Genomic DNA, 26089 nt, shown 5'->3' with positions numbered 1-26089 from the left:
AGGCTTGCTTGCTTGCTTGCTTTCTCTTTTTTTATGCATGGTTATTTATTTGTTGAGGGAGGACCTCACTAAATCTGGCTAAAATCCCTTATGTAGATCAGGCTGACCTTGAACTTGTCCAGAGCTCATTTTGTCTGCCTCCCAAATGCTGGGATCAAAGGCATTTTCCCTTTCACCCAGCAAGAAAAATTTTAGGTTTATGGAAAATTCAGAAAAATAAAACAGCTCAAGTATGTTAACATCTTAGTATAATACATTTGGCACAATTATTAAAACTAAAATTTTGTTATTTCTTCAGATTTCTGCAATATTTACCTTTTGTCTTTCAGAATCTTGTTCCTGATACAACATTACATTTAATGTCCTCCTCAGGACTTTTTTTTTTTTTTTCTTGGTTGGCCAGTGTTTGCACATGATGAACTCAATTTTATCTGCCTGCCCCTGCCTCTCGATTACTGAGAATATTAGGCGTACATTAGAACCACCACCTGAGCTGAGCGTGGTGGCACAGGCCTTTAATCCCAGCACTCAGCACTCGGAAGGCAGAGGCAGGCAGGTTTTTGAGTCGAGGCCAGCCTGGTCTACAGAGTGAGTTCCAGGACAGCCAGGGCTACACAGAGAAATCCTGTCTCGACAAAACCAAAACAACAAAAAATAAAATAAAAGAATATTTGCTTTCCAAGCATGAGATCCTAGCACCCCATTGTAAAGCTGGCCTTGGTTCTGCGCATGCCTGTAATCCCAACACTCCAGTGGGCGGGGACGGGAGGTGCTCTTGGGCTCGCCTAGCCTCAAAACCACAAGCTGTGTGTTTTTCATTTAGAGATTCTGTCCCAAAGGACTGAGGTGGAGAGAGAGAGAGAGAGGAGGTTACCCAGTGCCCTCCTCTGACTTCCCAGTTCTCTGAGGACAGGATACGTGAGCATACGCTACAGATAGAAAGTGTGTGTGAGAGAGAGAGTCTGTGATACTCCGGACAAGTGTTTGGTGTCACCTTGGGTACAGGATGGTACGTGTCTGGTAAATTCAGGGCAATGTGCTACATGCCTGGATCTCTGTAGGTTCTAGGCAAGCCAGAGCTACAAAGTGAAATCTGGTCTCAAAAACGTTTTTGGGAAGAGGGATGGATGTTGTATGTTGTAAGTCCATAGGAATTTTAGGTGACATAGTGGGGGGGGGGCTTGTTTTTGTTTTCTTTTTTTTTTTCTTCCCCCCCCCCCCCCCCCCCCCCCCCCCCCCCCCCCCCCGCTTTTTGCGATAGGGTTTCTCTGGGTAGCCCTGGCTGTCCTGGAACTCACTATGTAGACCAGGCTGGCCTGTGAGTCAGAAATCAGCCTGCCTCTGCCTCCCAAGTGCCGGGATTAAAGGTGTGCACCACCAATGGCTGAGCTTGCAATTCTTCAAGGGTTTAGTTTAGCCTCCTTTAGGGATCTTTCCTTCACCCTCAGTTAATATGGATCCTCTGTTTGGCCATAGAATGTACTGAAAGAGCATGTGGATGATGACCCCAGCCTGGCCATCACCGGGGTTCCTGTGGTCAGCTGGCCAAAGAAAACTGCAAAGGTAAGGCCCACCTTGCTCCCAGTCCCAGCTGCCTTCTGCCTATCCTTTGAGGGTGGGGGTAGGGGAATCCTTGAGGACGGGAGCTGCTCCACCCCGGCTCCTCGGCTCCTGCCGAGGGCACCCTGCTTGGCATGACTTGTTTGAAGGAAATGTTCACTGCAATTGCTTTCCTTTTCAAAGAACTTGGTCTTAGCAGCTATGCAAACTGCAAGCAGTGGACACAGGTAGAGGCCACTTGGGAACAAGGGGAGTGAGGCTCCCTCTGTCTCAAATTTCCTGCCTTTCTTAGACTTTCTCTTCCTCTCAGTGTGATTTCTTTTCATAAAACTAATAGGCATTTAACATAAAAATGTCTAAGCTGGGGCTCCGGAGAAGGGTTAGTAGATAAGGGGCAGGCAGATGTCTAGGCACCATGCAAGCATTCACGTGTCTTCTGCGTCTGCCTTCCACCTGCACCTGGCTTCAGCGTTTAGATGCACAAGTCACGGAAATTGAACTCATGACCATTGGAAGAGCAGCCGGTGCTCCCCAGCCCCCACCCTCACCCCCCAGTGTGATTTTTATGAATACAAAGCCTTCAGAACCGTGTGCCTGTACTCTGCACCGTCTAAATCAGTGGCGCTCAGCCTTCCTAACACTATGACCCTTGAATACAGTTCCCCATGTCACAGTGAGCCCCAACCCTAAATTTATTTTCATTGCTACTCCCTGATTGTAATTTTGCTACCGTTATGAATCATAATGTAAATATCTGTTATATAGCATGGTCCTCTGTGAAAGGGTCGTGTTTGACTACTGCTCTAGATGCTTGCCATTGTCGCTGCTCCTTTTCACACATACTCCGAGCACTCAAGGGATTGAGGCAAGAGGAAGTAGAGTTTAAACCAAGCCTGCGCTACATGGTTAGTTCAAGGCCAGCTAAGGCTCTACAGCTAAGGCTCTATCTCAGTAAATGAAACACTGGAGATTTAGCTCAGTGGCAGAACATTTGGCAGAAAGGCTCTGCTGGATCGCCAAATGCAAGCCAAAAAAAAAGAAAGACAGAATTATCTGAGCTCAGGGTATGGCTGAATGGTGGAACTTCTGCTTGGCATATACAACATCCTTGCTTCCTTCTCTAAGAAAATATTGTTATGAATTAGCCCCAGTGGGTGTTTTGCCAATTTTTTGACCCTTTTTTTTTCTTGTATTATAAATGACGCTCAGAAGAACCTTGTAAACCTATAGGCACTGTCAACAGGGACAGCCATTTGAAACATGACTTGTATGTGTAAAATATACAGCTGGTTTCAGAGACAGCACAGGAAAAATGGAAGCTACCTTATTAATGTTCATATTATTTTAACTAGTGCCTCCTGCTTATACAAAAAAAAGAAATGCCCAGTAAAATTTGGATATCCTATGAAGAACAAATAAATTCTCTGTGTGGGTGTGTCCTGGCCTTGATCAACCCAGAGAGGTTTTCCTGCCTCAGTCCCCCTGCCTAGTCAGGATTAAAGGCCCATGCTGCAGAGCGATCCTTTCAACCAGCTACGGTGATATAAACCTATTATCTCAGCATTTGGATGGTTGAGGCAGGAGGATTAAGGATTTGAGGCCAGCCTCTGTCACATAGCACATTTGGGGCTAGCCTGGGATACATAGGGCTCTGACTTAAACCAAGCAAAAATCAGCTGCAGATATGGCTTAGTGATAGTGAGGTCCAGGTTCAGTCTCTGGTACCAGAGGGGGAAACTTGAAGTACATCTGTGGCTCATCTTGTTTCTCTGTCCAGTGGCGCTTTTCCTGGTGTTTCTTTTCCCATTGTTTGATTATTTACCCAAAAGTCTATTTCTAAATATGGGATTGCTTGGGGGGGAAAGGGCATCCATTATTTGGGGCTATTATTGAATTTCCCAAAGCCTAGGATAGCAAAAACTGAGATCCGCCCCACTTGGTAGGAAGGGTTATAGAACATGGTCTATGTGTCAGTCCACAAACTATTATAGACAGTGACCTGAGCGGCTGGCTGGGCTTGGGGTCATGTTATTGGGACTTTCAATAACAAAGTAAGACTCTGCTAAAGTCTCCCAAGTGCCCGGATCAACACACAGGGCCAATAATTATTAATTAAGCATATATATATATATATGTATATGTTTTGGTCTTTTGTGTGTCTCTGCCCACAAAAGCCAAGCCCGATGGGTGCTCGGAGGTGACCAGTTCAGAGAGGCGCACCACGTGCCTCAGGCCACACCGTTTATGAGCCTGTCTTTTTTCTGTCAGGCCTTTCTGTGAGAACCCAGTGAAGTGTGGTGGAGGGAAGCAGAAGGAGCGCAGCGCCACACTTGAGCATTGGGGTTAAAAAGTTAACAGGAAAGGAAGGGATGGCTGACTGACTTGGCTGCCTGGGCCACACCAGGTCTCTGGGTTCCCAGGTTTGCAGTCCAGCTCCCTTCCAGTTTGATGCCTTCGGGGTTGGAAGATCAAAGGTGCTCACCAAGGCCACCAGGATGCTAGGCAAGGGAGCAGGGTCTGCCCTGGGTCCGGTTACCCTACGAGTAATTAATGCTCAAGGGTGAATGGCAAGATGTGCTTTGATCTCCCACCTCCCTTCGGGAGAACAAAGCCCATTTCTGGAACTGATTAGGTGCTGAGGGGTCCCTTCTGGTGGGATGTCCTTTAACTCCAGGATGTCACTGATCCCCATTCGTCACCCCCCCAAATTGGCTGTTTCCACGAGTGACATTGGACTTGTTTTGATCTGTCTGCACTCTGCCTGCTGGCTTTTATAGCTAGGTGGTGGGATGGGGGGGGGGGGTTCCTGTTTGTGACCCGGGGAGCAAGGCTCTGCTTGTTTGAAGCCCAGTCTCTGACTGTGGCCCTATTACTGAGCTGAAACTTCTGCTCACCAGACAGAGACTTCAAGCCATGAGCTTGCCTGGTATCTTTTCCAAGGAAAAGACCCAAAGAGGAGATTGAGACACAGCTACTCCCCTGGCAAGACAGCTGTTGAAGCCTTCTCCTTATTACTCTCACCCGTTTTGGGCATCGGGGTTGAGACACAGTTTCTCTGTGTGGCTGTCCCGGAACTTGCTCTGTAGACCAGGCTAGCCTTGAACTCAGAGAGCTGCCTGCCTCTGCCTCCCGAGTGCAGGGCGGCCACCATGCCCTCTGAGGATGTCACAGGGTGGGTGCAGGTTGTGAGAGGAAGTGACCCAGGTCCTTTGTCATCTGTGTTTTTGCTTCGTTCCTCTTCCTCTGCATTTGAGCAGATTAGGTATGGGACGCCTGATGATGAGTCTGGGGTCTTCTGGCTGTGATGTGTATGACTCTGAAAAGGCCAGGCTATTCAGTCAAAGGCAGGAGAACTTCCTGTGTCATACTTGAGCAATTGAGAGAAACTAAGTGAATAAAATCTATGGTGGAGCAGTTCATTGTTTCCTCTGCTTGGGGCTCTGTCAACTTCCTAGAGAGGCAGGGTAGTCTAATGAAGGCCAGTCCTTAGCCTGGGGCCATCAACTTCGCCTGGGAAACTTGTTAAAGGTAGCAAGAGCAATCCGGGTTCCATTCTAAGGTCAAAGCTCCCTACCCTGACTGAGGTACAAAGCACAGCCTTGTGTCAAAAGTGAGATGGATCGATCAACAGGAAAGGAGTGTCACCGTATCTTAGCAACCTGAATTTGATGCTTAGAACCCACATGGTAGAGGAGAGAACTCTTGCTAGTTGCCTGATGACACACATACACCTTCTGTGTCTGTCTGTCTGTCTGTGTCTCATGCGCGCAAAATGAGTGAATGGATGAATGAGTGTATGAATGCATAAATAAATATTTTTAAGGTTTGTCTTGGGTCATGCTGAGCCCTAGGAATCTCTACTTCTGAGAGCTTCCAGATTATTCCAAGTGCATGAGCATGTGTCAGGCACCCCTGGTCACTGACACCTGGCTCTGCCATTGACTAGCGAGTCAAAGCCTCAGTTTACCTAGCTGTAAAAGGGGCTAAGCAGTATGACTCCGGCACAGTGGCTGTAAGATACTGTCTGTAAAGTATCTTTATAGAAAACACATGTGTGGAGGTGTACACCCATGGTATGTGCTGCCTTTGGGAGGTAGAGGAGGGACAAGCTATACAGGAAGTTCAAGGCCAGCCTCAGGCAAACAAACAAGCCAGTGGCATAAAACCCCAGCAGCTAGGTGATAGCTATTCTAGTCCTGCAGAGTTGTGACATTTAAGCTCTCTTAACAACAGGCTGGTGATTCTCTGATGGGCTAACTCAGGAGATGAGTTTAAAGCCTGTCTACTTAAGACTGAGAGGCAGCTTTTTTTGTTTGGTTCTGTTGGTTTTGGTCTTCCCTTTTTGTTTTTTTGTTTGTTTTTGAGATAGGGTCTCTTTTTTTGTTTTTTTGAGACAGGGTTTCTCTGTATAGCCCTGCCTGTCCTAGAACTTACTCTGTAGAGTAGGCTGGCCTCGAACTCAGAAATCCGCCTGCCTCTCCCTCCCGAGTGCTGGGATTAAAGGCGTGTGCTACCACGCCCGGCTTGAGGTAGGGTCTCTTCTATCAAATTTGTAGCCACTGACCTTGAATTCCTGATCCACCTGCCTCCACCTCCCAAATGTTGGGATTGAAAGCATGCTCCACCATGCCTGGCCTGTGCAGCTTAATTTCTGTGATGTTCTTATTACTTTTTTATAATGAGCTGGTGCATCCTGGTTTGGGGGGTGAGAAATGGGAAGGGAGCGCTTAAGAAGCTGTCTTCTTTTTTTTTTTTTTTTCTTTTTTAAGAGTACACTGCTGCTGTCTTCAGACACACACTAGAAGAGTGCATGGGATCCCATTACAGATGGTTGTGAGCCACTCTGTGGTTGCTGGGAATAGAACTCTGGACCTCTGGCAGTTAGTGCTTTTATCCCTGAGCCAACTCTCCAGCCCCAGAAGCTGCCCTCTTTCATCTCTTCCTTTTTACCCTGGTGGTGAGAAACCCCCGGCTCTTCAGCAAGGAGTGTAGCTACTTTTTTGTTTTTTTTTGGTTTTCCCTTACAGGGTTTCTCTGTAGCCCTGGCTGTCCTGGAACTCACTCTGTAGACCAGGCTGGCCTGGAAATCAGAAATCTGCCTGCCTCTATGTCCCAAGTGCTGGGATTAAAGGCGTGTGCCACCACTGCACAGCAGGCAGCTATTCTTTTAGAATGTGCCCTTGGGGCCTGTAGTTAGCAGAGACACTAGGTCAAGGTCTGAGGAGGGTGTCAAAGGCCAAGGCTTTCAGCTGTCTGAACCTTTGCAGTTCTCTAGGAACAAGACAGGCCTTATTTTAGCCCCATGGGGCAGCAACTCTCGGGCAGGGACTAAGTGGCTCCCAGTACAGCAAGGAAGTAGCCGTTAGAAGCGGCACACGGAGTCCAGAAGAGCAGAGAAGGCAAGCGAAGGGTCTTTGATATGCTTTTTTTTTATGTGGGTGTCCCTTCCATGTCTCTGTGCACCACGTGCTTTGCAGTGCCCTCGGAGGCCAGAAGAACGCGTCCCATCCCCAGGGACCGGAGTTACAGGTGGTTGTGGATGCTGGTAGTGGAAGTGAGGTTGTCCTTCCAGGAAAGCAACCAGTGCTTTAAAACCACTGAGCTTCTCTCTCTCTCTCTCTCTCTCTCTCCAGCCCCTAGGATGGAATGTTTAAAGTCTCTGTTCTGGAAACTAATCGCTGTTGGGAAAACTGTTGCTCAATATCTCCCCCCCCCCCCCCGTCTCTCTGGCTCTTTCATTCTCTTTGCCCCCCTCTTCCAGAACGATCTCTGAACCGTGGAGGACGTGACTGTAGACGTGCAGCTAAGACCTATGGCTAAGAAATAGGCCACCATTATCAGTACCAGTCGCCGGGTCTCAGGAGCTTCCCCAGTGGCTAAGGCTGACAGCGAATGATCTATACACGGGGGTTTAGTAAGGCAGTTTCGCAGGCACATTCACACCCAGATCAAAAAACCACAGCAGTGCCTTCCCCCTTGGCTCCTGTGATCTTTCCAGCCACGGGTTTTTATTCTGGCTTACAGTACCAGGCTTAAACTCCATCTTGTGGAACAGGTCTTAAGTCCAACTGGAAGCTGAGCCACTGTGACCCAAGCAGCCACATCACACCCGACATGTTGGTGGTTTAGCAAGCTGGCTCCATAACCAAACAAGGTGGTGGCAGGAAAGAAAGCCATCCAGTGGGAGTTTAGTTAAGTTCCTGCTTAAATTCTTCAGGTCCTTCAGTCAAAACATGTATGTGCAGTGTTCTCATAAGGTCTCACAGGCTACTTCTCCTTCAAACAGCCACAGTAGCGATAGCTTTTATGCTTTGTTGGGCCTAGGGGCTTCCCTGGCCAACAGAGGCCCAGTCCTGGTGCTGGTGTTCACGTCTAGTAACCCGACAGAGCTTTGGAGTGTCTGTTCCCACCCATGTAGGGCACCATTAGGTCTTAAGCTTTTAGCTGTTGTTTAATACCCCATCTTTTTTTTTTTTTTTTTTTTTTTAAATTTGCCCAGCCCACTTGGTTAGTTGACAGTACCTTCGTCCCTGGTTGTCTTCAGCCCAGTTCTGTACATTGACACTTGGGTAGTGGCTGCCTCTTGTCACCATGGACACCCAAATATAACAGAGTTGGGTAAGGCTCTTCATGGTGGCTCCCCCTGTTGCTCGATTGCTTGAAGTGCTTGTAAGAGGCCTGTGGCTGTGTCCACACAGGTGAGGGCATGTTTGTATCCCTCCCTGATGGGCATGGGTCCCATGGGAGCCTTCCTGCCCATCACGCACGGTACAGGTTGATTTGTGTTTGAGTCCCATCAGAGCATCCTCTTGTCAAGGCCGTCACAGGAAACAGTTCTCAGATGACAGCATGCAAAAATGTCAGTCTATTTCACAGGAATACCATCAAACCTACCCATTTTCCAACCTGTGTTGGATCCCCTAGGACCAGACTTTATATGGACCCAGTGGGTAGCTTCCAAGGGTACCTAAGGGGAAATGGCCCATACCCTGGTAAGGGCATCTGCTTCCTGATTTCCTGGGGCTGTGGGGCTGCCACGTGGAAAACTACAATGGGTTCCTGTTGAATTCTGTTAAATATTTCTTTCCATATCTGTTGCCCCCATAGTGTCCAACTCAGCATCTACTATTTTCCTTTTCTCAGTGGGCCGTCGGTCAACCAAGGCCTCTCTATGTACAGCCTGACTGTCAGTAGAGATCATCACAAGCCAAGTCTCAGCCCATTGGCTACTTCTGTCTTCTCCTTTCCTAGACACATGGCATCTGGGTTCATGCATATTGCTGCAGTTACCCATACTTGTTTTGATGTACCGACTAACTGTGTCTGTGTCCAGAGCATTTATAGGGATGGTTGCTATCCCTTTTGGGGACTTTAATTGGTTTCGCTGTTGGTCCCATTACTGGTGGCTTTAAAGGACACTGGGCCTAGGACAGCCTGCGTGGGACTTTGTGGACACCATTCCTTGTTGCAAGTATGCTTGTCACCTTGGTAGAGTTTGCTTCCATGCCACACCAAAAAGGGGGTTGGCCAGGGGGCTGTCAATACAGCCCTTTATTGTGAAGCTGTTCTTACAGTCGCTGTAATAGATTCTACCTGTGGCAATGCTTTATCTACAGCTAACAGTTGCTGTTCTAATGTTGTGCACCCGTCTCTGCCCCTTTCCATGCCTGAGACCAAAACCCTTCTGGAAGTGTCTCCTCAGCCTACTTTTGCCATAGCCCCCAGTTATAGTTTTCTGAACTTCTGGTGACTTCTATCGGGAAAGGACACTGGAGTGTTATTTGTATCAAGTTGACAAGGGGTGGATTGTAGTGGCTATTCCTGATTGTCAACTTGACTATATCTGGAATGAACTACAATCCAGAGTTGCAAGGCTCTGGAGGCTGGGAGATAGAAGTTTCTGACCTGGATCTTGGCACGGAGGTCTTGAGGCATAGTGGCATAGAATTTCAGAAGATTAAGACAGGGAGATCTCTGAGTTCAAGGTCATCCGGGATTAAAGGGGTGGTGGCACACACCTTTAATCTGAGCCATACCTTCTAGAGACCTACAGAAGGACATTGGAAGAAGGAAGATTCACTCTTTGCTTGCCTTGTGGGAGTGAGCGACTGCTAGATCCTTGGACTTCAATCTCAGCTGCTGCTGGCCATTGTTGGGGAGTTGGTTCCCTTACTATATAGAAATTACCCATAAGTTCTGTGACTCTAAAGAACCCTGACTATATAGGGGCCCACAGCTGTTTAGCCTGTTTTACAAGGATCTTCGAATGCTCTAAACCCTCTTTAGCCTTTCTGTCCCAACTCCACATAATATCTTTCTTACCAAGTTCTACAGAGGATGGGCAACTTGTGCGTCTTTATATGTAGCCCAGGTTGTCCTTGAACTCTTGTTTTTTACCTTATTTCACCAATGTCCTTATGTAGGTCTCCAGCAGAAGGTGTGGCCCAGATTAAAGGTGTGTGCCACCATGCCTGCATCTGGGACTTGCCTTTTCCCAAATGACCTTAGACTCAGAGATCTCCTTGTAGGAGTGTTTTGCCTGCATGAATGTCTATACACCATGTATGTGCAGTGCCTGCCGTGGCCAGAAGAGGGTGTTCATCCCTTGAAACTGGAGCTACAGTTATGAGCCACCATGTAGGTGCTTGAAATTGAACCTGGGCCCTCTGTAAGAGAGGCCAGTGCTCTTAACTGCTGAACCATCTCTGGCAACACCATAACCCTTTGTGAGACAAGGTTTGCCTATGCAGTCCTGGCTAGTCTGACAATCCCTGTTGTATCCCAGGCTGACCTCGAACTCACAGCAATCCTTGGCACCCGCTTACCAAATGCTGCGATGCTGCCATGCCTGGCTTAGAGTAGCGATTACATTCTCCTAGTGCTGAGGTGGGAATGAGTCCTTGATTCATGGGGCTTTGAAGGCTTTCAAGTGCCAAGAGTTGGAGTGAGAACCCAGGTCTCTGGGTTATGCAGCCTCTGACAGCACCTGAGCTTGTATTTGTACCTTCTGGTGGGCCTTGGAGCAAGAGTCTCCAATACAGCTGCTCTGCACTTTGCTAGTGGGGTAGATGGAGGCTGGATCATGGTGTGTGTGTGTGTGTGTGTGTGTGTGTGTGTGACTGTAGTTTTACCTGCTGCTGGCCTGTGTAGTTTTAAATGTTCAATGTAAGAATACACCTTGGTTAAATATGGGTTAAACAAACATTGGTGCTTGTTTTCAGGCTCAATCAAGCTTCATTTATAGACTTTCATTTCTGTGATTCTGTCTTTTATCAACTCACACGTAGCCTCCCCAACCATATCTGTTAACCCACAGGTCTTTAAGCAGAAACATCTCTAAACAAGGTTGTAAATGTATTGATGAATTGATTAATTAATTGCTTGATTAAACAAACGATGGGTCAGGGAAGGTGTAACCAGAGTCTGAAACGTACCTAGCCTCTTTCTCCTCTCTAAGTTCTTTGTCAATTCCTCCCCACACACACACACCCATTGGTTTGTTCCGTTGGTTTGAACGGGTGGGTGCCTGGCATTGTGTGCACTGTGCAGGCTATTGGAGATAGACGAACAGCTTTATGCTTGGTCTTCATGGAGCTTGTAGGCTATAACAGAATATGATTAGCCAGCCGTGCTAGTCCCGTGTGGGAAGGATGACTAACGTGTACTGTGGTAAGGTGGTGGGAGGTTTTGACTATGGGGAGATGGGAGGGGCCTGGAAGTTAAGGCTTACAGGTGAAAGATCAGAGGGTTGAGCCCAGGACGCCACACGGATATGGGTGAGTCGGACAGGGCCTTTGGGAGCTAGCGAATGTCCGCAGTCATGGAAAAGAATTTAAATTTGATGCCGAGAGTCTGAGAGAATCATTTTTGGAGGGAATGGCTGTATTGTGATAAAATAGATGTTAACTAAAGTTAACATCCTGGGTGTGGGTAGATGGCTCGCAAGCACAGGGGGCTGGGGGTAGGGGGCTGAGTTACATAGGGGGAAATACAGCTTCTACCTGTATTCCCAGGCAGAGACAGGGGGATTCCCGGGACTTGTGGCCTGGAGTGTCTAGCTGGATCAGTGAACTTCAGGTTCAGTGAGAGACCCTATCTCAAAACCAACCAATCAAGCAAATGATCAAAAATAGGGTGGAGGGTGAAGCCAGAACACAAGTAAGGTTGTGTTCACCCTAACCATTTCCAAATTTTCAGTTGACAGTACTTACACTCCCACACTCCCGGTGTTGTGCGGCCACAAGCCCTATCTGTCTCTGGGGTGTTTCGTCATCACAGATAGAAACCCAGCCCTGGGTCAACTTCTCTTTTCCTCATCAGTTGATCTTAAAGGCTGGGACACCAGGGAGCTGCTAGTTAGGCGTGGATAAGAGTCTAACTTGGCCGAGAGTAGTAGCCATGGAGTTGCTTTGTGTTTGAGGCAAAGAGAAATGTCAGTCCTGTCCCAGGGATTCCATCTACCATGGCAGAAGGGCTTTCTTCTCCCTGGAGACTGAATCATACTGGGTCCAGCATCCTTGCTTTACTCCTTGGCTTCTAGGCTTCGCCCCCCTAGGCTCCCATGTGTCTCACTCGATTGTTTCCACTCCGCTCCCTTGTTAGTTCATCGGGGCCACAGAACACCAAGACTCAGTGGCTTATGTGACAGCACTTCATTGTTCTTTCTGGAGGCCCAAGACTCCACCTGCAGCTAGCAGAGTCTTTAGAAGCTCCTGGTGGCTCCATCTTCATTCCATTGTAGTGGAGCCACGTTGTCTGGACTTTCATTTCCTTGCCAGCCTCTGCCTTCGTTATCTCCCGTGGCAGAGTAAGGCAGAGTATCCTGGGCTCCACATACCTCCAGGTCTTACTACATCCTTTCCGGCATCACCAGGGGGCTCTCCTTTCCTTGGGTTTGTTATTAGGCTCAGTGAATTGGAAGCACCCCTAGGACATGGGAGGGTGGTGGAAGACCACACCAGGGACGTTCATTTCCCCAGCTTTCTCCCTGCAGGATCATCCTTGTTGACTGTGTGGCCACTGAAGGCCACACTGTCTACCCTAACCTTTCCCTCCGTTCATGTTAGTCTCCTACTAAAGTCGTGAAGGACAGACTGATTGTATTTCTTTGCCCCCTGGGCTTTGACGTTAAGATCCACATTTTTGTTGACTATGATTATGCCTGCCCTAAGGGCTAGCTGGTTTTGTGTTGAGACAAGGTCTTACTCAGTAGCGTAGGCTGAACAGTCGATGTACCTAGATTGGCCTCAGACTTAGAGCAGTCCTCTGGCCTCTGCCTGTGCTAGCCTTTTGATACTAGAGATTATCTTATTAATTTTCCCATCATCTCTTTGATTTGATTTTTGGTTTTCTGAGATAGATTCTTTCTACATAGCCTTGGCTGTCCTAGAAGTTAGGATGTAGACCAGGCTGACCTCAAACTGGCAGAGATCTGCCTGTCTTTGCTTCCTGAGTTCTGGAGTTAAAGACCCAATACTCCTGGATCTGTTATTTTAGGTTGAGACAAAGTCTTACTCTGTAATCCTGGCTGGCTTAAAAACTCACTGTCCTTGAACTCCCAAGTACTGTGACAAGAATTGTGTTAACCATGCCTGAGCCATCCATTTTATTAAGTGGTGTATCCAAGTTTTCTCCAAGACACCAAGAGCCTGGGAAAATTATCGTTTCCCCCCAACCCCTATAATTGTTGAATGAATGAACCCAATAGCAAAAATTATCAGAAGTTTCTAAAGATAATGTTTTAGCCACTTAGTTTCATCCTTTTGATCTCTTTGACCTGCACTGACCAAATGCTTCCAAGTCCTGCGGTGACTTCATTGGCTTCTGTCTCTTGCTTTCACGTCACAGTCGTTGGGAGCTGCTAAAAGACCAGTGACTGAAAGAGGAGCTCCCTCAGACTGAGGCAACCCCCTTCAACCTGGGACGATGGTGCCACGCTGGCATTTGTCAGCGTTTATTTGTATCCTTTAGGAACAAGTTATTGGAACCCTAAGGCAGCACTTGGTGGAAATAGCCTGCAATTAAAGTCTGTAGCCAAGGCTTTGGCTTGAGACTGATAACCTGAGCGGCTGTGTTAATAACGAACGCCTCCGACAGGTTCTTGGGAAGCAATTGAGATACCACGGGCTGGAGCCTTTGGTGAGGCCATTCGGGAAGTCTGGCGGGCAGTAAGTGATCCTTTGTCCATTGCTGCTGTTCTATTTCCAGAACAATGACCAATCATTTAGATCTTTTAGATCTTTTAGCCATCAGGTGCAATCATATATTGCAAGTGACTTTTCCTGCCTCCCTTCTCTCCCTCCCTCTCTCTCCTCTCCTTTCTTCTTTCTTCTTGTTTCTAATTAGTTGGTCACTGTTAGGAATGTTTGGCTACATAATCCCTTTAAATAACTCATCTTTCCAATTTAGGAAATCTAGAAAAAAAAGGCAAGATCAGGTGAAATTTATTTGGTTCCTGGTGCTGGGACTAACCTAGGGCATCCCAGCATGCTAAACACACGTGGCACCACTGAGCCACGCCCAGGCCCCTTCCTCATCTTCTTTCTCTCTTCCAGTTAATTTTTGCTTTGTGTTTCTGATGAGGTGAGGGAACCCTTGGTTGCACATAAAGTAGGCAAGGCTTGGGAAGCAGGAGTGAATGAAGTCCAGTTTCCATCATGGCCAACAAATCCAGGTATTAAGTGGGAAGCCTGGGGACACTTAGAGCTACTAAGTGAGACCCTATCTCAAAAGAAAGAAGAAGAAAAAGGATGGTTGCGCCAGGCAGTGGTGGCGCACACCTTTAATCCCAGCACTTGGGAGGCAGAGGCAGGCAGATTTCTGAGTTCCAGGACAGCCAGGGCTACACAGACAAAACCCTGTCTCAGAAAAAAAAAAAAAAGGATGGTTGTTGGTTGGTCTGAGCTAGCCTAAAACTATGTATCAAAAACTGGCCCCAAGCCTGGAGTGGTGGCACATGCCTTTAATCCCAGCACTTGGGAGGCAGAGGCAGGCAGATTTCTGAGTTCAAGGCCAGCCTGGTCTACAGAGTGAGTTTCAGGACAGCCAGGGATACAGAGAAACCCTGCCTCAAAAAACCAAAACAACAACAACAACAAAAACTGGCCCCAGACTCCCACCAGTTCCCCTGCCTCACTTCCGAGAGCTGGGATTACAGACCTGTGCCACCAGATGTCATTTTGAGGCTGAATTCCACTGTGTGTGTGTATATATATACCCCAGTTTTATATATACACCACATTTTGCTTAGCTGTCAACAGATACTTGGCTTTCTTTTACCGTAGTGGGTCCCCCCTACCCCCACAAGGTTTCTCTGAAAACTCAAAAATCCGCCTGCCTCTGTCTCCCAAGTGTGGGATTAAAGGTGTGTGCTACCATGCCCGGCTTCAAAAGATTTAAAAATACATACATGCATACATACCCAGTGTGGTGGTATGTTGCACACTTTTTTAAAAAGATTTATTTATTTATGTATGTGAGTATACTATAGCTGTACAGATGGTTGTGAGCCTTCATGTGGTTGTTGGAAATTGAATTTTAGAACCTCTGCTTGCTCTGGTCCCACTAACTCTGGCCCCAAAATTTATTATTATACATAAGTACACTGTAGCTAACTGCAGATACACCAGGCGCCAGATCTTATTGCTGGTGGTTGTGAGCCACCATGTGGTTGCTGGGATTTGAACTCACCCACTGAGCCATCTCGATAGCCTGGTTGCACATCTTTAATCTCAAATTTTAGGTAAGCCTGGTTGCACACCTTTAATCTCAAATTTTAGGTAAAGGCAGGTGGATTTCTGAGTACCAGGTCAGTCGAGGCTACATGATGAGACCCCTTCTGTACTGAAAAACAAAAGGTGAAGGTGGTGTGGGGCACATTCTTGAGGCAGAGGCAGACAGATCTCTCTGAGTTCAAGTTAACTCACAGAGCTATTGAGCTCAATAAATCTAAAGTTATTTGGCTTATTGGCCTTGGCAGGTGAATTTGGGCAAGACTTGTCTGTATTTTTCCTTGTTTGTTTGCTTCTTGTTTGGGATATGATGATTATCCGTGGATTTTCTTTTTTTTTTTTTTTTTTAAAGATTTATTTATTATATGTAAGTACACTGTAGCTGTCTTCAGACACTCCAGAAGAGGGCGCCAGATCTCGTTACAGATGGCTGTGAGCCACCATGTGGTTGCTGGGATTCGAACTCTGGACCTTCGGAAGAGCAGTCGGGTGCTCTTACCCACTGAGCCATCTCACCAGCCCCTATCCGTGGATTTTCATTGGTCAGGGAGATGCACATTTGCTCCATCAAGCCATTTTCAATGATGTAGAACAAAAATGGCAAATGAGGGGCTGGAGGGATGGCTCAGCGGTTAAGAGCACTGACTGCTCTCCCAGAGGTCCTGAGTTCAATTTCCAGCAACCACAAGGTGGCTCACAACCATCTTTAGTGGGATCTCATGCTCTCTTCTCTTCTGGTGTGTCTGAAGACAGCAACAGTGTACTCACAGACATAAAAGGAAGGAAGGAAGAAAGGATGGAAGAAACAATCTCCTGGTTAGAAGTATTTATTCTCCCACCCCTGTTTTGATGATGAGTAGCTGAGGTAGTTAACCCCCTACAGTGACAATTTGCAGCTCTTTAAGAGGTAGCTGGTTTCAATTGGCCTGCAGTCCACAGTGAGATTACCTTTCCTTGGCCGGATATGAGCTCACACTGGAGGGGTTGAGAGATCCACCCTTGGAGAGAGTCTGCTCAAAGGTCTGGAGTTGGTGCTAGTGGAGGCTAGGCTTATCCTCAGCTCTGTTTTCTACATGAATTTTTTTTTTGAGGGGTGGGGGAGGGGCTCATTCATTTTGACTAGTTTAGCTAACCCACGGGAAACAGGGCTGCTGAAGAAGATGTGCATATACCCATGCTTAAGCAGTTTTCTTGAAGCCACACTTCTCACTGAGCCTGGAGTTTTCAGATTCAGTCTGCTAGCTTGGACGGCCAACCACTCCGGTCATAAATGACTCCAGCACCCAAGAAACTGAGGCAGGAGAGAACACAAGTTCGGGGTTGGTACGATGGCTCAGTAGGTAAGACTGCTTTCAAGCTGGGCATAGTGGCACATCCGTGCCTTTAATCTAGCAGTCAGAAGGCAGAGGCAGGTAGATCTCTAAATTCAAGGCCAGCCAGGCTACACAGAGAAACCCTGTCCCCAAAAACTAAAAGAAAAACAAACAAAAAAAGCCATGGTACCTGCTTTCAAGCCTACGACCTGGATTTGATCCCAGAGCTCTGTGTGGTAGAAGCTACCCTACAATCTGGCTTCTTCCGTATTCCATGTGGGCACCATTGCAGGTTCATCATCACCAATACACACACACACACACACACACACAGGAAGGGAAAATGTAACAAACCTTTAAAAGAGCAAGCCCAAGGTCAGACTTGAACTAAGTGTCAAGTTCCACGCCAGCCTGAGTTACAGAATGAAACCCTGTTTCAAAAAGAAAGGAAAGAAACTTTAAGAAAGCTTTGTTGATTTTATTTCGTGTGAGTCCCAGTTCTGTGTGCATGACTGATCCCTGTGCGGGCCAGAAAAGGAATATTGGATCCCCTGGAACTATAGTTACAGGCAGCTGTGACCTCCCACGTGGGTGCTGGGAACTGAACCCAGGTCCTCTGTAAGAACAGCAGGTGTTAACCACTGAGCCATCTCTCCGGGAATGATTTTTGAATTGGGATAGATGTTGAGAAACATCTCTTACATCAGTTCCAGTCCCCCTACCTCCTCAATCCCCCCTTTTTTGAGATGGGGATTAACTGTGTAGCCTGGCTGCCCTGAAACTTATACTGTAGACCAGGCTGGCCTCCAATTCACAGAGAGCTCTGCCTGTCTCTGCCTCCTGAGTGCTAAAGGCGTGGGACACCAGGCGTAAATCAATTTTTTTTTTAAAGCATTTTGTGCATTGTCTGAAATCTTCCAGTACATGTTAATATTTATAGGTTGATTTTGTTGAAGTAAAGAGGCACAATTAAGAAAGGAAATTTTATTTAACAGAGCTCAGTCTACTGTGAGCACTTCTGGGATGAATATATGTGGTTTTTAAATGCTGTAGAATGTTTTTGGAGGGAGTAAATAAAAACCATTTAAGTAGCATTAGTATTTTTTAACTGAAATTATTGCAGCCCTTAGCTTGTCAAAATGATAGTCTCTAAACCAGTTTTACCAGGTAATCCTAGACTCTTAACTTGGTATATGGCAAGACTCACAAATTGCTTTCTATTTCTTTTACGTGTTAAGAATGTCTCTCCAAAATATCTTTTGCTAGGCAGGCATGGCGGTACAGGTCTGCAATCTTAGCACTGGGATAGCTGAGGCAAGAGGATGGATGGTTCATTTGAGGCTATCCTGGGCAACATAGCAAAACATTTTGCTATTACCATTAAGGGAGGCAAGGATTTTGGGGGGGGGGAGAGAAAAATGGTAAAAATACCTGAAGCGTACATTTGTTATTGCTAGTCAGCATAAATTGCACATCACATCAAGATGGCCCTCTACAGGCAAGCTTTGTCATTCCTTCTCACAGGCATGCTCACAAATGGTGTTCATCCCTTAGGAGGGTACCAGCTGTCACCCCATCCCCACCCCCCAAGGACGCTGTACACTATTCTTATACTGGACCTATGGAGAATATTCCTAAGGTCTACCTGTGGCCCCTGGGTTATGGGTACCAAGAAAGGGACCTTACACTGGGCATGACCCTCGTCCTTAGCTCTGACCCTCGTCCTGGTGAAAGGCGGTCACATCCCCAGCTGATGTCCCTCTGCCCATGTCTAGAAGTGGGGAAATGGAGGTTGATGGTCGGAAGGGGCATCAAGACTGGGAGGATGGTGAATGGTTGATGCTTGGCTAGCAGAGTGAGACTCAGGGTTCTTTTGGGTGGGGGACTAATCACAATAACAAAAGAGGGCACTCTGCCATAACTTTTTTGCTGTTCATTTCTTTAATTCATTATTAAACAAACCCATAAGTATTAGTTGAGATTTTACTGGGAGTAATTCATTGAGCGTTAAGACTTTATAAAAGGAGATGAGACTGGTTCATAACTCTGGGTGTAGATGGTAAGACTTGACTGTAGGGGACAGGCTCCTCCATACTGGGCGACATAGCTATCTATCATGCATAAACCAAGTCAGGTGATGGACGACACTGAAATGAACAGGAGGCCTCTTAAGAGCAATGTGAGCTAAAAGCTATGTGATGTCAGAAATGTCTACCCATAGGATGGCTGGGCCAGCCCTTGTGAGAATGGCGAAGGGGATCATTTCCATTCGCCATCCCTTGTTTTGTTACCTTTGTTTCTTGAGATATAGGATCTTGTGTACCGGCAGCTGACCCAGAACTCACTGGATAGCTTCTACTGGCTTCAAGTGCTCTCAGTCCACCTTCCCCCAGCCTCCCAACTTACTAGGTTATTGGCGAGAGTCACCATACCCTTCTTCTATCTTTTATTGTTCTAATCATTCCTTTACAATACTTATTTATTTGAGACGAAGTCTCACTATATAGTCATGGCCGCCCTTGAAGGATGCATGTAGATCAGGATGGCCTAAAACTCACAAAAGTCCACCCCCCCTCTGCCTGCGGTACTAAAATGAAAGGCAAGATCTACCGTGTCCAGTGTATGTGTACTTTTGATTTTTGACACAAGCTCTTGCTAATTTGTTCAGGTTTCCTTAGAACTGTAGCTAAGGCTGGACCTGGAATTTGTCTCCTGTGTTTCAGCTTCCCAAGTAGCTCAATTTAAGTGATGCGTTTTGCACACACCTTTCTGTCCCTTGCTTTATAAGGAAAGGTAATAAGTCTGGGATGTGCAGGTCCTGCCTCTGCATTGTATTCTCGGCTGTGGGTAGACTGCCATTCCTACATCCGATGTCTCTCCTTTTGATGTATTCTGTTCCTTTTCATTTCAGCACGGTACCTTTTTCCCCACCCTGGGATAAGGCTAAGTCCGGGGAGGACCAGGGAACCTTCTGATTTCTTAGAGCCTGATAGGTACCAAAGGAATATTCAGTAACACCCAAAGAACAATGAGAGTGGGTGGCGCAGCCTGTGACCTGGGAGGCCTTGGCACCCGTGTGTTTTTGTTTACTCCCTTATCATATGGCCAAAGTTCTGGACCCCCTTGACTCAGGGCAAGCACCATCTGCCTGGGGGGCATGGGCCTTGGGAACTTTCTAAGAACATAAGGAAGTTCTGGCTATGTCGTCATGTAAGGAGAGAGTTCAATTCTTGGGGGGTCATTCGTGATGCAGGGTGGGCCAAGAAAAGATGAGCCGGCCACAGGACAGTGGACACGGTACAGTTTCAGGTAGCAGTTCTGCTGGGTAAGGGATGTCACAGACTCTGCTTGTCTATAGCCTGAAACCCTATCAACACAAACCAGATGTTGGATAATTGTACCGGTTAGCCAAAGGAAATTTGGTTAAGAGAGATAGAAGAAGCCCCTGGAAAGAATTGGGAGAGGATCCCTAAGAGGCCTTTGGGCTGTGGTTGGCAGGAGCCATTGAGGAGAAAACCTAACACAGGAATTACTTGGTTTCAGTCTTCCCTCGTAAAGTCAGACTTCAGACCTTACCAGCTTCCTATCTACACCTTCCCTCCTTGGTTTTGCATTTAAACTGAGGATTCACGATTTATAGAAAAAATCCAGCATGATTAAGTTGTTGTAGCAGACACCTGGCATTCTCGAACTTGAGAGATGAGGCAGCAGGATCGTTTGAGACCCACCTTGGCCACAGAGCAAGCCCCACACCAGCCAAGGCCACATATAAAAAAGACTCCATATCAAAACAAAAATCTAGTGAGAGAGAGAGAGAGAGAGAGAGAGAGAATGTGTGTGCATGTGTGTGTGTTGCTTCGTTGCCTCTTTGCTTCGGTCTGTTGGATTGTGACAACCAGGTCGAGAACTCCATACGTGTAAGACCAAGTTGACCTTGAATTGATAAGAGACCCTTCTTCCTCTGCCTCCTGAGTATTAGACTCAGAGGTGTGAGCCACCAAAACTGACCCAGGTGACAAGCCTGTTTGTTTTATTTTTTTTTGCATCTTTTTCCTTGGGCCAGGATCAGACGGGAATGGAACCCTTTCTCCTCCTAGCAGAATCTCGCCTCCATTTCTTCATCTGTGCAGTGGTGGACCTCTGGCAGGACGGCAAACCATACCTCTTCTGTGATCTTAAATGAGATCATGATCTTGGGCATGCTGAGTGTGGGGGCTTCCTCCCCAGGACATTAGATAAGGGATTCTCTAACTATCCTTTATCCACCTGCAGAGGCCTGCCCAGCTCTGAGCTGCTGAGATGAAAGGAGTGATTTCTGTGTTCTCTGCCCTCTCCCTTTCTCCTGGCTGAGCTATGATAAGAGAGCTGTGTCACTTTATTTATTTAAATACAAAAGTGATCTTTTTTGAGAGTCCTCCAGGGAAATTGGCCTGAAGACAGTTCTGTTCAATAGACTTGTGGTTCTGGTTCTTAACAGAAGAGACCTGTGAGGGTGAGAAATATCCCACTTGCAGACTTCATTTGATGTATTATGCTGTTTGGGTGTTTCTGTCCTTGCAGGTATGTTGAATGACAGAGAAAGAAAGGAAGTGTTTGTTTTTCTCCTCTTCTTCCTCCTCTTTATTCTATGTTGGGCAGATATATCCTAGACAGGCACACTCTACCCATAGTTAGCATCCTTCCCCACCTGCCTTCCTCTTTCTAGTTTCTTTACCTGGCTTCTTCCTGGGTGGAGCATTTCCTAAGGACTTATACATGGGCAGCTTTGTGGGTAGAGGGAAGTGTGTGAAGGGTTATCTTTTGTCATGTTCCCCGCTCTGGTAACCTTGAACTTACTGTAAAAAAACAAAAACAAAAAAAAAAACAAAAAAAAAAAACCCGAAATGTAGAGGAAACTCAGCACAGAAAAGTTCAGAAAAGAGTAAGTCAGCTGGGAGTCTTTCCATAGCGTCAGTGGGGTGTATAAGTTTCAGAGGCGTTTAAAATCCACTTGGTAAGACTGCCACCCTTGCTCATTTCCTCTTGCTGCTTCTGTTGGAAGTCTTCTGAGCTTTAAGTTAGAAGGTCTCCCACCTTCCTGGAAAGCCCAGGCCATAAGAAATCTGCCAGTGCCTCCTGTTCCCACTGTGGCTATTCTGACCTTAGTTAGATGAGAGTAACAGTTGGATACTCACGACAGATTGGTCAGCTGACTCTGCAACTATTGGAACGTGTTCTCCAGAGAGTCTCTGAGTAAATCGTTCCCATTTTATAGATGGAGCAACAGCAGGTACTGTTAGTATAGTGCCACCTCTAGATGTGCGATATGTTTGTAGTTGTCTAGCTAAATGCTCCGTGGTAGTTCATGTTTCAGTAATTTTGCTGTCTGTGATAACATTGGTCATCCAGGCTAAAAGTCATGTAGCCGATCTTTCAGGGGGAAGGGTTGTTGACACAAATGCCAGTAGACATTTTGTTGGGGGATGAAGGTCAAGATGGATTCCTAGCGACGATGTTCTGCAGTGTTGGGCTGTTTCCGGAGTTCAATGGTGAGAATTCTTCACTGTTGAAGAATCCAGAAACCTACACCTTTCCTGCCCAATCTCCTAGGATTATTGTGCTCTGGACTGCAGCACCTGCAACCTCTCTGAAGTCGGCTCCTGAGCACTAGAGAGTAGTGGTTCTCTCCAAGAAGGTGGGATGACATCTCAGGGCCAAATCTTGGGGGATTCTCTCTGACAGCACCTAGTCTAGCAGCTGGAGCCTAAACCACCTCAGATTTGATACCGAATTTCAACCTGGAAAGGCAACGGAAGAGCAGAGAGGACAGAGGCCCCAATTCTTCCCGAGGCCAACAGGCCTGCGGGCTCTGGGTTGGGGGCCTCTGGGATTCGCGGGCATCAGATCCCGATCTCCGAGCGCACGCAGATCCTGCTGCGGGAGACTTGGGAACCTGTGCCTGGCATTGCACATAGGGCGGTCCTCCCGTGGCCACAGGACCCAGACTCACGAGACGCCCCATAGGGACCACACAAAAGACCCCACCCCAAGACGGGTGTGCATTTCCTGTGGCAGCTGGCGGCGGCGGCAGTGGCGCCATGCAAGCAAGCCACCTATATGTATCCCGCAGCGCGGACCCGTTAGGGCGGGGCGCGGGGCACGCCCCCACGCAGCCCCAGTCCCCGCGCAGCGCGCCCCGCGGCCTCCCTCCACGGGTCCGCCCCCGTGTCACCACAGGCCGGGCTCCCTTTGTGTGCGGGGCCGAGCACCGCGGCCGCGTCATTGGCCCGCCCGCCCGGGGGGCCAGCCCCTTCCTGGCTCGCCTCATGCATATGCATGAGCACCGGCCCCGCCCCGCCCCCTCCCGCGCGGGCGTGCGAGGCGCGCGGTGGCGGCGGCGGCTCCCTCCTCGCCGCGCGGGAGCCCGAGCGCTAGCCAGGGTGAGCCGAGCCTGCTCCCTGCGGGCGGCGGCGGCGCTGCTCCAGCCATGTCAGCGCGCGCGAGGCTGGGCCCACCATGAGCCATGGCCATGTCCGTGAGCGCCGAGGACGACGACTATGAATCGGAGCCCGACCAGGTCGGCGGCCCCCGGGGTGGGGCTGAGGGAGGGACCCGCGCGGCTCGACCCGGCGAGCTCCTGCCTGACGCGCTGAGTGAGGCAGGCGGCCGCGACGCCGCGCCGAGGAGAAAGTTTGGCGGCCGCAGCCGGTCGGCCGGCGGGCCCGGGGCGGGCGCGGGCAGGGGGCGTGTGCGGCGGAACCGCCGCGGCGCCACGGACAATGTGGGCCTGCGGGCCTGGCCGTCGGGGTGGCGCGGGCCCCGGCCCCGCGGGTGAGTGGCGGGGCGCACCGCGCCCTCCTCGGCTCGGTAGCCCCGCGGCCCACGCGCTTGCGGAGCGCAGCGGGCCCCGCGGCGCCTCATTGCCTCCCGCGGGCAAAGTTGCATCGTGGGGGCCGGAGGGTGCCCCGCGCGGCCCGTGGGCCGACGGCCCGAGCTTTTGTCTGGGCGCCGCGCGCTCGCCCGCCGTGGGTAGCCGAGACAGGAAGGGGTGCGAGCCGCGGCCGGCGCGGGCCATCCGGAACCTGGCGATCGCCCTTGGCCTCCGCCACCAGGAGTCCGAGCCCCTCTCTCTCGGAGTGGAGAGAGACCGGAGTGGAATTCTGCGTGTAAAACAAAGCTCTGGGTGTGTTTACCGGGAAGATTTACTTCGAGGTTCGTCTTTAGGACACCCGGGAAGGAAGTTGAGGGTGCTGCTGCTTTTCAGTCGAGCACAACGTGGAAAAATAGCATTTGCAGTAAGACAGGCCAGGTAGACATGTCCAAGGAATTAGGACTGGAATGGGTCACCTTATCGTGTGGGCTTTGGACGGCCTGTGTGTATAAGATGCTTTTTATAATGCTGCCTGCATTTCCTTGGTGGAATAAAGACGTTCCAGCGAAGACATCGGAACATCACACCCCCAACCCCAGCCTCGGGCGTCAGTGAGGAAGTAATGCTGTAGGGCTGCCTTTGAGTGGTACTGTGCGTGTAGTTCCGTAGTTTTTTTATTTAACAGAGATAGAGTTTGGTGTTTGGGGTTTTTTTTTTTTTTGGTTCTGTTGCTCTAGTCTTGCCCACCCTCTAAGTGTTAATGAGTCTCACAAGTTTTTCAGTTGGGCGAACCCAGGGACAAATCAGGAGGATTGGGCTTGGAATGTTTGCCTCAGGTAGCTCCCCCTGTGTACATGGCTCTCAAATTCTTGCTATCTAGTTCCTGCCTCGACTCATGGTTCAGTTTAGGTCTGCCCAATTAATCCTGCCAACCGTTTACCGTTACCATGGCATCCAGACATCTTAGTAGTCACTATAGGCTTTGGTCCATCTGGGTTGACGGTCCTCTTAACCTCTTTTTCCAATTTGACTATATATATATATATATATATATACACACACACACACACACACACACATATATATATATATATATATATCCTGTGGTCCAGTGCCTTTGACAGGACGCAACTATCTCTGAGCTGTTTCTTTTATTTTGGCTCCTGAGACTGTTTATTATTATAGTGAGTTCGGGGATGGCACTTGTAGCAGTTTTCCTGCCTCGGCCTCCCAAGTTCTGGCACTTGGGAGTGAACCTTCACACCCAGCTTGCCCCCTGGGCTTATGAGCACATTTTGAGGCACTGTTCCTTCTGAAGGAGACTGCTATATTAGGAAGGGGCCTGCACTCCTGTAGCCAGGTAATTCTCTTCTTATGGGTCAAGCTGGGAATAGCTTTTTCTGAAGCAGTTAGCAAGAGATTCTCCCCAAGTTTTCATTTACACTTTAGAGCCCCCCCTCCCCCTCCCACACCGGTCTTCTAGGCAAACAGTAGTGCAGAAACTGATATCAGCTCAGATACTTTGCATTTTGGGGATACCTTAGGCTGTGGCTCAGTGCCCTCTGCCTCCCCTCCCCCTCCCACCACTTCCCCCCCCCCCCATCCATTTTGTCAGCCCTGGGCTTCTGCGTACCTGAGAAGAGTAGATGTCTTTAAGGACCTTTGTGAAAGCATCTGTGACTTCTAAGCTCGCCAGCCCCAGGGCCTCAGCTCTTTCCCTGTTCCTTATCCTTCTAGCAGGATGTGTTCATCAGTGCTGGAGTCCTGACATGGAGATATCAAGTATACTTGGCCACCTGTAAATCAGAAGACCGCAAGGAGGGGGAGGCCTTGTTGGGGAGCAGTTGTTCCACTGATGAAATTGGAAAAAAAGCTGCTACAACCCTCCTCAGAGTTCAGACTGTCAGCCAGGCCTGAGCAGTATCAGGCTTATACACCTATCCTACTAGATGGACCTCCCAGTGATACTGGGTTAACTCTCTGTACTACACCTTTCACCAGCCACTTAGGTCTCCCCCAGTGTCCTCAGCCTATGGACTAGCCAGGAAATGATGGCCAGAGAGCAGCTTTATCATGAGACCCTTTGCTTGCTCATTGCTGTTGTGCACATTGGCCGTGGGATGTTCCGTACAGAACGCTATCAGGAAATCCCTCTATCTGCGTTCCAGTCTGAGGAGGAGGCTCTTAAAGAGTAGTTGTCAGTAAGAGCCTTTTCTTTCTGTCTTGGACAATTTGTTTTTCTTCCCAATGAAAGTGACTACAACTGGTTGAAAATAGTACTTAGGAAATTATAGAGAAAAACTCTGAGAAATGTCTGTGGTGATGGTTAGTCTGTTACCGATTGTCCTGTGTAGGTTGGTTTGGTTTTGGTGGTGGTGGTGGTAGTCAGTTTGCTTCAGTTTGGTTCAGAGGGGTAGTTTTCAGCCTAAGGGTCTCACTTAATATTTCCCAGGAAGTTCTTGACCTTTTGATCTTTCTGCTTCATCCTCCCGTACACTGGGATTATGCCAGTAAACCTGGCGATCATGGTTTCTTTCTTTCTTTTTTTTTTTTTTTTTTGGTTTTTCGAGACAGGGTTTTTCTGTGTAGCCTTGGCTGTCCTGGAACTCACTCTGTAGACCAGGCTGGCCTCGAAC

The 26089-nt window shown here is 48.3% G+C and overlaps 1 protein-coding gene across 11 annotated transcripts in view; it reads left to right on the top strand.

Annotated features, from left to right (window-relative positions):
* Window positions 1–26089, top strand: part of Kdm2b (lysine demethylase 2B) — a 118427-nt gene that overhangs the window by 65558 nt on the left and 26780 nt on the right. For 10 of the 11 annotated variants that reach the window (XM_021162211.2, XM_029477474.1, XM_021162212.2 and 7 more), the window contains one exon: window positions 1477–1563. In XM_021162211.2, coding sequence (XP_021017870.1) covers window positions 1477–1563 — 87 coding nt within the window. Of the gene's footprint in view, window positions 1–1476; window positions 1564–22957; window positions 23160–26089 lie in introns of those variants that run through there. The other variant, XM_021162215.1, reaches the window with a different exon arrangement.

The sequence above is a fragment of the Mus caroli genome, chromosome 5, assembly GCF_900094665.2.
Source record: "Mus caroli chromosome 5, CAROLI_EIJ_v1.1, whole genome shotgun sequence".
Classification (NCBI taxonomy): Eukaryota; Metazoa; Chordata; class Mammalia; order Rodentia; family Muridae; genus Mus; species Mus caroli.
This window is presented reverse-complemented; position numbering and strand designations above follow the sequence as displayed.